Genomic DNA, 12,599 nt, shown 5'->3' on the forward strand with positions numbered 1-12,599 from the left:
TCCGGGTCATGTGGCCAGCTTGACTAAGCCGCTTCTGGCGAACCAGAGCAGCGCACGGAAACGCCGTTTACCTTCCCGCCAGAGTGATACCTATTTATCTACTTGCACTTTGACGTGCTTTTGAACTGCTAGGTTGGCAGGAGCAGGGTCAGGCGCAATTCTGATTTGCTGCCCTCACGTTGTTCCACTCAAATGGAAATCAAGGAGAATGTTTGCACAATTGTGTGTCTATCTCATCCCCACCTGCCCCGAGCCACTTTGGCTGCAGAAAAGCAAGGAAGATCCACTGCAGAGGGAAAACACCCTGGGTCCATTTAATGACTCCTTGCTTGCTTGCTTGCCTGCTGCTGCTTCTTTTTTTCAGGCACAATAGCTGGCTTAAACCGCAATGCATTTGTGATAGCCAGGGGATCCTCAAAGAGGATTAAATAACCATAAGAACTGTCAGGATAAAATAACTTGACACGTAATGAACAAGTGTGATAAAAGGGTGGTGTTGAATACGGAGCCAATAAATGGAAAGCTGCTCTTGTTAACTGGAATTTAAAACGCTCTATTCTCTTAGCTTTGAGTCTTTACAGAGTCACCTTCATTACATAAAGAGCCGTAGGATAAGCTGGTTGAATCTGGCTGTATTTTACTCCTCATCTCCTTTCCTGTGGGATTAAAAGAAGAAGTTTAATAATAATAAAAAAAGGACTCGGAGCAACAATGATAAATCAAATCTAACAAGTTTAATTATGTTCCTCTTAAAAGGCTTCTCACTGCAGGCTTCATTTTGTTTTGCTATGATAGACTGTGGCAATGGGATGGAAGTCATTCGGAGGTTTTTAAAAAAGAAAAACCTACTGGAAATGGGATGAGAAATTAAGGGGAAGCAATTTTTATTAAACATGATTGGAAGAGCTATCTGATGTGGGTTTGTTTTTCCCCCCTTTGACTATTCTGCTCATGGATGCTTTTCAGTTGTGTGGATAGGGATGACAGGCAAAATATTTCCAGGATAAAACTTACCAGGAATCTGTCCATAGTCGATATAAAAACTTCTCAAACATTCCTTGCCTTTTTTCCGTGTGAGTATAAAAACCCCAACAAACGACAGAAAACACCTGTGGAAGCATTGTCAAAGTCATGAAGTCAGGCAACACCATGGTTTGCATATGAAAAGAGAGCGCCCAAGATAACCGCAGTATAACTATGGGCCCTGCTGGCAAGGAAAGCCAAATTGCTTCAGTAAGGTCTGGAGATTTAGGCCACGTGGAAGGAGCCTGTGACACAACTCTTCCAAATGATGGGGAGGGAGGGAGGGAATAAGTTTGTTGATTAATGAAATCTACAGACCCCCTATTCTCTTCCATTTTAGCCTCATAACCTTCTAAAACCAGAAACTAAGGGGTCTGTCATAAAAGATAAGGGTGCCAGGCCTGCTCTGGTCACTAAAGTCCAAGCATTTATTGTATTACTCCAGCAAGTGAACACAGAAACAGCTTGCGGGATCTTGTCCAGCATCCTGTTCTCAGGGTGGCCAAACAGTTGCCTGTGGGATCTGCCCTCAAGCAGGATCCGAACTTGTTTGAACCTCTTTTAAACCCACCCAGTTGGTATGTGAAGCAGCTGGCATATAGTAAGTCTGCAACATACGCCAGGGTTGCATTCCAGGGATCGTGCCTAAAGCCAAAATTGTGCCCAGCGCTCACTTGTATGGTGAAATGCCATTGATACAGCCACTGTCTGGTGCTGTGATAGTTTCACCTCTGGAGAACTTGAGTGTGCTGCTTGATGTTGAAAGCACAGCCTTCATGTTGTGTTACCCTACGCCACTGATGCATGTGTATGTGAGAAGTGAGGGGGTATGTGGGATAATAAATAGCACCTGCCCTGTCTAAGGATGGACAAATCAGTCAATTTTGGTTTCTCTTACACACACACACACACACACACACACACACACACACACACACACAGTCCTCGTGGAAATTCATCAGCATTTTAGTTTGAATTTCTCTTAATATACGCATTTTTGTATGCAACTTTCTTCAATACAATGCATTTCTGTATGCCATTGTCACTAATGCATGCCTTTTTATGCTGAGTTTCCCCAGTACATACACAGTCGTATACTTTACTTGGCTGGGAAACTGTGTTGTAAAATCCAGGGACGTGTGAATTTTGGAGGATAGCTGTGTTTCAGTTCGCTTTTTGTTTTGGAAGAATTAATAAGCTTGCTTTCAAATGTGAATTTCTCCTCCAGCTCTAGTCCTGTCTGTGGACATGTGTGAAGCAATGCAGTCTGAGGAATTCTACTAGCTGAGCTATAATTCTGTGAGATTTCTTAACGGAACGTATCAGCAAGTGGAAGCTTAGTTTCCACTCACTGAGATCAAAATCTCACACAGCACTTTTAAGGCAGTCTTACACGGTATCTTGTTCCCTTGGGGAAGTTGCTTCCACCTGGTTTCTCTTCACACCCTGGCTCCAACATCTAGCACAATTGGCAATCCGGGTCCTCCCTATTGTGCAGAGATTTTCCATGGCAACAGCATTTAGTATCTCTCTTCCTCCTCCTCCCAGTGTTTCTCAGAGTGTGCTACATTCACCATTTGATTACCACAGTTGGACTTTGAGACTGCATCTCTTCAACTGACTTGCATTTCTGTCCTAGTGCTTTAAAGTGAGTAAACATGTATTCTTAGGGAAGGGCCATAATTCAATGATAAAACCACATGGTGTACACACTGAATGCCTCAGGTTCACTGCCCTGCATCTCCCAAAAGCCCTGGAGATCCAGTGTTATTCAATGCAATATTGAATTCAATCATCCAAAAGTCTGACTCAACAAAAAGCTGTTTCCTGTGTTTCCTTAGATTATTTACTTATAAGAGAATTTTCAGAGCTTCATCCTATAATCTCAAGGTAGATTACAGTGCAATAAAACAGTAAAACAGCACTACATTTATAAACTTATAAGCTTATGATCAGGATTTTGTTGCTCTTAATTCTGTCTTTTGCTTTGTATCGTGCCTTGCTTTCTTTCAGATACATAACAAATCTTTCTTGTCCCCATCACTACCCAGCATTGGTGTGCAAACCCTCCACAAATTAAATACACAGAAACTTGCCTTACACCAGGTCAGACCATTTTGTCCCTCTGGCTCCCTATCACCTCTGACTGGCAGAGCTTTCCAGGGTCTTAAGCAATTACTTCCCACATCACTAGCAACCCAATATCTTTACTTGGAGATGCAAGGAACTGAACAAGACCTTCTGTATGCTAGAACATAATGCTTCACCGCTAAGCTTAAGCCCCAGTCCTGAATTGGGATGATCAATGCAGTGAGAATAAAATGTTGATCTACCACTTTTCAAGTTGGTTCTTGAAGGGTTTTTTTTAAAAAAAAAGATTTTAAGGTGTAAGCTTTTCAAGTTCCTGAAGGAGTGTTTTACTGTGAAACGTGTGGCGCTACAATAAGTGAGAAGTGCATCCATGAGAACTGTTCTCTGTTTTGTTGTGTTCATCAGGAGGATTCAAGTGACAAGCTGTAGATGGTAGACACCACAAGTGAGTTGCAGCCATCCAGAAGTGGCCTATTTAAGGTTGAGATAATCTGTAGTCAAGCTCATATATATTGGTTGATCCATGGTCAATGGCCAGAGTTGATACGATCTGTACTCCTCCAACACCCAGAAGGTCACACATTCCCCATCCCTGATAAACATAATGAAAAGTTCACCCTCACTGGCACAAGCCTCATAACTGTTTAGCCATTTTGTCAGGTTACAACATGACCGGTTCCATTTCCTTCCATTCGTGGAATGGGAGCTACGGTCAGGGTGATTCCTTCCAGTGTTGCCCTCCTTAGCTGTAGGCAGAAAGGCAGAGCCAGCCTGCCCTCCTGCTCCCATGGATTGGATTGGCCATGTATCCTTGCCTTTCTCAGTATGGATACATTCGCTTAAATGCCTTACAACCAATGTGAGTAAAGTATTCAAGGAATATGCTTACCCAAAGAGAAACATGAAGCCACTCAGCAAAGCAGTACCTCGGAATTCCTGATAAAATATGGCCCCTGGATTGAGACAAACCAAAAACAGCAACTCTTGAATAGCAGGTAGACTTGACAGGAACTTCAAGGCATTCTTTTCTATATGGAGAGACCCATCCAAACTGCTTGCTTCCACCACAGAGGCTGCATCCTGGCCATTCAAAGTGGCAGCAGCAGATGGGGGAGGCCAGGCACATTGTCCCAATTGCCAACTGGTACCAGTGGTGGAACATCTGTTTTTGCCTATACAAAGTCCTAAATTTAGCTTTTTGAATCTCTGGCTGAAATGGTCCAGTTGCTAGTGATGTGGGAAATCTCTGCTTAACATCCTGGAAATCTCTGCCAGCCAGCATCCTCAGAATGCGTTTTGGAGCTTTCCATTAGCCTCCATGGGTGGGAAACCCACCAGCAGCTCTTCCGCCTGCCCACACATTTGGTCATGATTTGCTAAATGTGCACCACTAGCATACTTGATGATTCATTCCAAGCCATAGTTTGGCTTAGCATTACGTGCGAACTGAGCTTCTCAGCTCCACTGGTTGAATGGGGATACATCTTGACCTATGATTAAAATTTTAGTTACAACAATTAGAATGATTACAGCCTGAAATTTTAATTCCTATGCCAAATTTCATGCCGATTGGTCATGTAGTATTAAAGATAATGAGTGCTAAACTTCAGATGACCAGTCCAGCACAATCTTAATAATAAGAGTGCCTGGCCCAGAATAACAGTTGCAGATTTGCCAAGGGCAAATGTCTATTTCTGTTCCTTATAGCTTGCTAGGCTATTTTACTAATTGCCCAATAACTGCATGAACCTGGCAGGCTCCCATGGCAGCAGGCTGGGAACTCTTCCTAATGCTAATTGATCTGCAAAGGAGCCCTTGACAGGGTCAACAATTAATAACAATGCTAACTGTTTTACGTTAACAAACCTGGCATATATGGGTGATGGGTAAGTCCCTTCATTTTAGTTTTTAATGGGACTTTGTTTAGGTCAAATTCAGTATGAGTAAGGATATTTAGCAGTTGGCCCAGAAGTGCACACCATCAAATTCTCCATTTGGTTACATCATTACAGCTGTTTTGGGTCAATCTTTCCTCTGGATCATACAGCACAAGCCTATTTTAATCCAGCTGCTGAACCAATCCATATTTTTTAAGCTTTGGTGAGCTCCGAATAAGTAATTGACATAAACTAATGGAATTTCTGTATGCAGATCTCCTGAAAACCAATGACAGAGGAGGCCCCTGTGTGTGTGTTAAAGGGGTCATAAAAGTTATAGTAACAATAACTTCTTGGCTCACTGCAAAGGCAGCATATTGGTCCCACTCTGCTTGCTTGTTCTTACCACACCATACAATCCCAGGGAACTGGAGTCTCTTTTCAATCATATCCAGTTCAAAAGTTCTCACCCAGGATAAAATGTTAATAGCTTAAAATGGCTTTGGATTCATTCTAATTCCTTCACTGTAGCCTAGCACGGAAAGCCTGCTGAAACAGAATATACACTCTGACTGCTAAGGAGCACAGCTGGTTGTTATCTTAAGGGCTTGCTTCATTGCTGAAATTACTTTAGCAGGTAAGAGAATGAGAAGCCAATGTGCACATGGGGAAAACATTCATTGTATGTCACTGCAGGCACCTGTAATAAAACCAGTAAAGCAGGATGGATGGGGAATGTCAGCCCTGAGAAAACGACATTTTGATGACAGTAGACTTTTGTCCCCTCTAAGTCATAACCAAAATGCATCTCTGGACGCTGGGCATGCTCCAGCCTCAAAGGAGCATTTTTACATCCCATAGATTTCAATGAGAGACTTGAGCACATAATAATAATAATAATAATAATAATAATAATAATAATAATAATAAAAACAACTTTTATTTATATCCCGCCCTCCCTAGCCGAAGTCGGGCTCAGGGCAGCTAACATCAGATATATAACATTAGTATAAAATCAAACAAGAATTAAATTACCTCCTAAAAAATCAAATTAAAGTCTAATTAGATGGCTTTCCGCAGGGTTAGGGTTGGGAACAGTAAGTGCTCACTGGCCCAACTGTTTACACTGATCTTATATGGGCCTGTGAGAGTGCTGGGAGGCCTCTTTCCTATTAGTTCTTATACAAAAACAAAAGGGGAGTCAGGCTGAGCCCTGACCAAAGGCCTGGCGGAAGAACTCCATCTTGCAGGCCCTGCGGAAAGATGTCAAATGACTCTCTATCATTGCCGTCAATGGAACTTGCAAAGTGATTAACTCTGACTGCATCGTGACTGCCACATACGATGCTAAGCAAATACTCATTGGTAAGCCGGAGGAAAAGAGAGAGGTCCCATATATTTCAGGGCCCCCTGGGTGGAGGGCGGGGAGTCACAATGAATCTTTGTGAGCTCTGCACACAAGAACACAATGGAGCTCCCAGTTCTGATGCCTTTATTTGGTTGACAAGGGTACCTACTTACCTGCCACAATAGCGCTAATGCTGAAGAATATGTAGTTCATTGGGATGACCTCTTCTGCACCATAGAGCTTCATTGCTTCATTTAAAAACCTATGAGAAGAAAGTCAATGCACTTTTAGAGTCACGTCAATAAGAATTCACAGGCCAGGGCAGCCAACATTTATCAACAACTGGGCAGTTGGCATTCCAACGCTCCAAGGAGACGCAATGCATGCTCTTGAGATCAGCTCTTCCTGGGCTGCTTTTCCACCATTACTAAAAAACAGAAAAATCCAAAGTATCAGCATTCGTCATATATGCAACAACCAAGGTGACCAAGGGTCTGGAAACTAAGCCTTATGAGGAGCGCTTGAAGGAGCTGGATATGTTTAGCCTGGAAAAGAGGAGACTGAGGGGAGATATAATAGCCATTTTCAAATATCTTAAGGGCTGTCACATGGAGGAGGGAGCAAGCTTGTTTTTTCCTGCTCTGGAGGATAGGACTTGAGCCAACGGCTTCAAGTTGCAAGAAAGGAGATTCTGACTCAACATTCGAAAAAACTTTCTGACAGTAAGAGCTGTTCAGGATGGAACAGACTCTCACAAGAGGTGGTGACTCTGCTTCCTTGGAGGTTTTTAAACAGAGGTTGGATGGTTATCTGTCATGAAGGCTTTAGCTGAGGTTCCCGCATTGCAGGGGGTTAGACTAGATGACCATTGGTATCCCTTCCAACTCTAAGATTCTATGATTCTATTTCCATAGACCTCAGTCCCCCCCCCCCCCTTTTTTTGGTGCAGATGACATTCTGATCTTTTAAGTTTGACCTAGAACCAAAGCTCTTCATATTGCATAGGCAGTGGTTCTCAACCTGTGAGTCCCCAGATGTTGTTGGACTACAACTCCCATCATCCACAGGAACCTCAGGGATGATGGGAGTTGTAGTCCAACAACATCTGGGGACCCACAGGTTGAGAACCGCTGGCATAGAGCATGGGTAGGCAAACTAAGGCCTGGGGACCGGATCCGGCCCAATTGCCTTCTCAATCTGGCCTGCGCACGGTCCGGGAATCAGCGTGTTTTTACATGAGGAGAATGTGGCCTTTTATTTAAAATCCATCTCTGGGTTATTTGTGGGGCATAGGAATTCGTTCATTTCCCCCCCCCAAAAAAAAATATAGTCCAGCCCCCCGCAAGTTCTGAGGGACAGTGGACCAGCCCCCTGCTGAAAAAGTTTGCTGACCCCTGGCATAGAGAGTTGGAACACACTCCTCTGTACATCAACCAAGGTGGAAGTCCTTCTGTGCTCCACAGAGCTTGCTCCTAGATAAATGTGCACAGGATTGCAGCCTTGCAAAACTATGGGAAACTCTTAGGCTTTGAAGTTTATTTTAACAAGTCCGCAAAAAAAGGGGGGGGGTTAAATAAAAATGTTTTTAAATCCACAAACTACATTAGGTTAAAATCAAAATATCAAATACTGCAGCCAGGGGTCTAACAGGCTTGGGCAGCATGCTCAGTTGTTTTTAAAAATGTCTTTCTTTGAACAGCAAACCTCCAGGCTACATCATAAGCGACTCTTGAATGTTTCTAAAGTGATTTGCCTGGCAGTATCAGCTAGTATGGTATTATCAGTAGAATCTCAGTCTAGGAATGAGGAGACTCAGGTTCATATCCATACTCAGAAGTGAAGCTCACTAGGTAACCTTGGACCAGTCATTGACTGCATATATACCATACATTTAAAGTGCACACCGCGAATCCTAGGATCTATAGTTTGTTAAGGATATTGGAAATTGAAGTTCTGTGAGGAACTGTTTGGGTCCCTTCAAATGACTGGTGTGTTTGCAGCCACTATCTCTGTCAACGTTATTGACTTCACAGGGATGTTATGCTGATAAAAGGGCAGTGAGAGAAGCAAACAGAAGAACCAAGGCAGGATATGAATGTAATAAATAAATGCTGTTTAAAAACCCAAGCCAAAAGCCTCTTTGAGTATATGGAACTTGTTACAAAATACTCTGGTTCCTGGCAGGTACTTCAAAACATGAGCATTACTCAGTGCAGAATAACACAGATGAACAAGCCTGTGAGCAAAATCACCACACCCTCCCACCCTTCCCATTACTTATCTTTCTAGGGAGGAAACTAAGGAAATCACCCATGTTCTTCAGCCTTGGGCACCTTTGGCCATGGACGGCACGGAAAAACTCATTTAGTGCAGTGGCTCAGGAAATTCCTGGTGAAGATTTCACTTCTGCCACAAACTCACCAGGCAGGCTCAAGTCAAGCCTACTGTCTAGTAGACCCAATCATACAGAATGGGGATCCTGCCTGAGATCTTGTGAGGTCTGCTATCGGTCAGAGTAGACAATGCTATGCTAGATGGACAAACAATCTATGCTAGATGGACAATCATGTTATAGTACAGCTACCTATGTTCCCAAGGTAATGTTTGGCCTACCTTAAAAGGCTGTTGTAAGAATTACTCTGTATATTATTATTATTTATTGAATTTATATACCATCCTATACCTGGGGGTCTCAGGGCAGTTCACAGAATAAAATCAAGATATAAAACCACAAAATACCTAATAAAAATAAAAACAACCCAATATTTATATTTAATAAAAGTATTTCTGTACTGCCATTTCATAAAATAACAGAGGGTTGCACATCACCAAAACATAAAAATGTTGATGTATTTTAAGAACAGTAGTTATATTATATTATTATTTATTAGGGTAGGCACGGCTGCTCGTTTCAAAACCTGTTATTTAATATTTAGTCCTGAATTTAAATATTTTATTTTGTGAGGAAATGTCGAATCTTTTCTGACCATCAGAGCTTCCAACCATTTCTGCTTTATCAACTGACAAAAGAGCCGCTTTTAAAAAAATACACTGGGGGACACCCACCACATCCCCAAAAAGCTGGATCAGCAGCTGAATATAGAAGTCTTAATTTCATGTAGAAAATGTTGTGCATCCTTTAAAAAGAGCGATCCTCCAAATGGCCTATTGATACAACATTAAAGTCCAGCTTCTAATCTGTTTTAGACATTAGGAGTGACTGCAAGGTTATTTTAGCAACCGTTGAGCAGTCTCCATGGAGCTTTAAAAATAAAATAAAAAATCCTGCATATTCATGGCATAGTCAGGATTTCAAAATCACTGCAGACACCTCATTACTTTTGGCCAGTCATACCAATGACACTCTGGGAAAAAAAATCCAACATAAATGCATGAAGATGCTACCCCCTCTCCTGAAATAAAAAAGGCTGTTCAAATGAGTCACTAAAAGAGGGATGGCAGAACTTTGGCTCTCCAGCTATAGATAGACCACAAATCCCATCATCCCTAACCACTGGCCATGCTGGCTAGAACTGATGGGAGGTGTAGTTCAGTAACGTACCGAAGGCCACAGGTTAGTGACCCCTGCACTAAAATATGTTTTGAGTTATGTTTGGCTACAAGAGGAAAAGCAGTAAAAGTGTCAGCTGCAAAGTTCCTGGTTTGAATCTTAATTCTGATATCAGTGCACCAGGTGGTCTTAGGAAAGCCACCATAAAGGCTGTATACGCACCATACATTTAAAGCACACACACACACAAGAATCCTAGGAAGTATAGTTTGTTAAGAGTGCTGGGAATTGCAGTTCTGCGAGGGGTAAGCCACATTTCCCAGGATACTTTCGAGAGACGGAGGTAGAATAGAGTTGGATTAGAGAGTTTAGAGTTTGGATTTGATATCCCGCTTTATCACTACCCAAAGGAGTCTCAAAGCGGCTAACATTCTGCTTTCCCTTCCTACCCCACAACAAACACTCTGTGAGGTGAGTGGGGCTGAGAGACTTCAGTGAAGTGTGACTAGCCCAAGGTCACCCAGCAGCTGCATGTGGAGGAACGGGGAAGCGAACCCGGTTCACCAGATTACGAGTCCACCACTCTTAACCACTACACCACACTGGCTCACATGCGGTTTAAGCCTAAGAACATTAGAAAATGCGGTTTAAGCCTAAGAACATTAGAAAAGCCCTGCTAGTTCAGACCAAAAGTCCATCTAGTTTGTTTATTAAATTTTGCGTTCCACTTTCCCATAGATATATGCTCAAAGCGTCTTATAACAGAACAACAAAAATGCTAATAAATGCTATTATTAAAATAGCAACGTCAGGTTGTGTTCACATTGCCTGCAGTTGGTGAGAGTGGGGAAACACAGGGCATAATGATACCAAAGCATAGAGTGAGTTAAACTACTAGACAGTCTAAAGGTTTGGGGGAGAACTAGACACGGAAATGCTATTATCGGCAGCAGCCCCCTGTCTTCTGTAAGAACTATCGTCACAGCCAGGTTAATCAATGGATAGACCTTGAAAAGACAGGAAGGAAATCCCAGTTGGAAGAAGAACGCTTTTGAAGACATAATTATATGAGTATTCTGGGGAGATTAAGCCCCTTCCCCTTTAATAGTAATAATAATAAAAACGGACAAGGGAAATTGTGTTGCTACAACCTGCGAATACAAAGCAGCACGGGGGAACGAGATGGCGAAATTAGTGAAAGCAGAGCAGGGTGTTAGTTTTATTAGTGACTGGCAGTGGGTGTAAAAGCTGTGGAAAATGTCAGAATGAAAAAGCAGCAGGAAACCAGCAAGGTTCATCTGGTCTGAAATCCTCAGCAAATGTAAAAGTGCATTTAGAAAAACCTGCATGGCTAGTTAACAGCAAAATAAAGCATCGCGCTCATAAATCAAAACTAGAAGTGAGCGCATAATAATGCATCTGGCCTGAAACCATCAGCACTCAGTTGGGCCAAGAGGGCCTGTTAGAAGTTGGCTGTATAAGCTACGCTATGACACGAAGCATTAACTAGAGGAACAGAAATTAGCAAATGGCTGTTAATAGGGTAATAAGATGGTAGGTGAATATGTTAGAAACTTACTTGACTTGGAAAGCACATGTTACTGCCATCAGAATAAACATGATATAGAAAACAGGGTAGGTTAGCTGCATGTTCCCTCTCACAGAAAGTGTAATCATGGTTGCCACGGCTTTTACTGAAACGACGTTCAGAGATGCTGGAAAACAAAACAGGCTGATTCATGCATGCACATTATCTGAATATCTTCTCTCTCAGTGACTCCTGCCTCAATGTCTTGAATAGGTACTGCTGAAAAGTGTTGTGTTTTAAGTGAGCGGAACCAATTGTGTTTGAATTCATTTCTGGTTGCTTTCATTTGTATTTATTGTTTACTTGGAAATGTTAGAAACTGCTTGATAAAAAAAGTGGTGTGCAAATAAAATTATAGACAGAACACAGCTAAAATCCACAAACCAGTTAAAAAAACAAATACGCAGGAAAACCATAATCAAAATCAAATATAAAAAATTAAAAATCAATATAGGTAGCTAAATCATGTTTCTGGCTAGGCTGGGCATCCCACCCCCATCCCAGGTTTACAGCAGGCATCTAAAACAATATAGTGAGGGTACTTGCCAATAGGATGTTTTATAAATATCTATCAATGGGCAGGCATATATTATTCATTGGTTTCTTGGCCTGATTTCTCTGGATTGGATCCATACTTAGGCTGTGTGCACATTACCACTTACTCTGGCTCCAGCATGCTCCCAACACTGGTGTCTAAAGCTAAATGCACATGACATTAGCAACAATTCATTCATATCCTGTAGTTTCTTGAGAAATATTCCCCTGAGACCAGCTTCCATCCAATTATAAAACAGAAGCCACAGTTAAGGCAAGATGTGTACATTTCAAGCAGCCATTGCACATGTGCAGGTGATAGTACATGCGCAGATGACAGCTATGGTGAACTGGAATTTGGTGTGGGGAAACAAATCAAGTATTGGGCATTGGGTGAAGACATCTCTGCTCCCTCTCTAGTGTGTACAGGAATCCAAGAAAGCAGTGTTAAACTTGGGGGAGTGATCTCACCGTGTTTCAAGCTGCTAATGTGTACACACCCTAAGGCTGGCATAACCTACACACACTTATATAAGAGCAAGTCCCACTGAATTCAGAGGGATTGATTTCTGAGCAGACATGTACAGGATTTCTCCACATGTTAGCTGCACTTCACTACCACTGAAA

At 42.2% G+C, this 12,599-nt stretch overlaps 1 protein-coding gene across 3 annotated transcripts in view; it reads right to left on the reverse strand.

Annotated features, from left to right (window-relative positions):
* Positions 1-529: 529 nt before the first annotated feature.
* The window catches only part of NIPAL2 (NIPA like domain containing 2), a 40,974-nt gene continuing 28,904 nt past the window's right edge, over positions 530-12,599 (reverse strand). For 2 of the 3 annotated variants that reach the window (XM_079984753.1, XM_079984751.1), the window contains 5 exons: positions 11,430-11,565; positions 6,513-6,601; positions 4,004-4,067; positions 1,015-1,109; positions 530-656 (listed from right to left, as the gene is read on the reverse strand). In XM_079984753.1, coding sequence (XP_079840879.1) covers positions 562-656; positions 1,015-1,109; positions 4,004-4,067; positions 6,513-6,601; positions 11,430-11,565 — 479 coding nt within the window. In that variant the 3' untranslated portion in view covers positions 530-561. The remainder of the gene's footprint in view (positions 657-1,014; positions 1,110-4,003; positions 4,068-6,512; positions 6,602-11,429; positions 11,566-12,599) is intronic. The other variant, XM_079984752.1, reaches the window with a different exon arrangement.

This window comes from Podarcis cretensis, assembly GCF_951804945.1.
Source record: "Podarcis cretensis genome assembly, chromosome: 7".
Classification (NCBI taxonomy): Eukaryota; Metazoa; Chordata; class Lepidosauria; order Squamata; family Lacertidae; genus Podarcis; species Podarcis cretensis.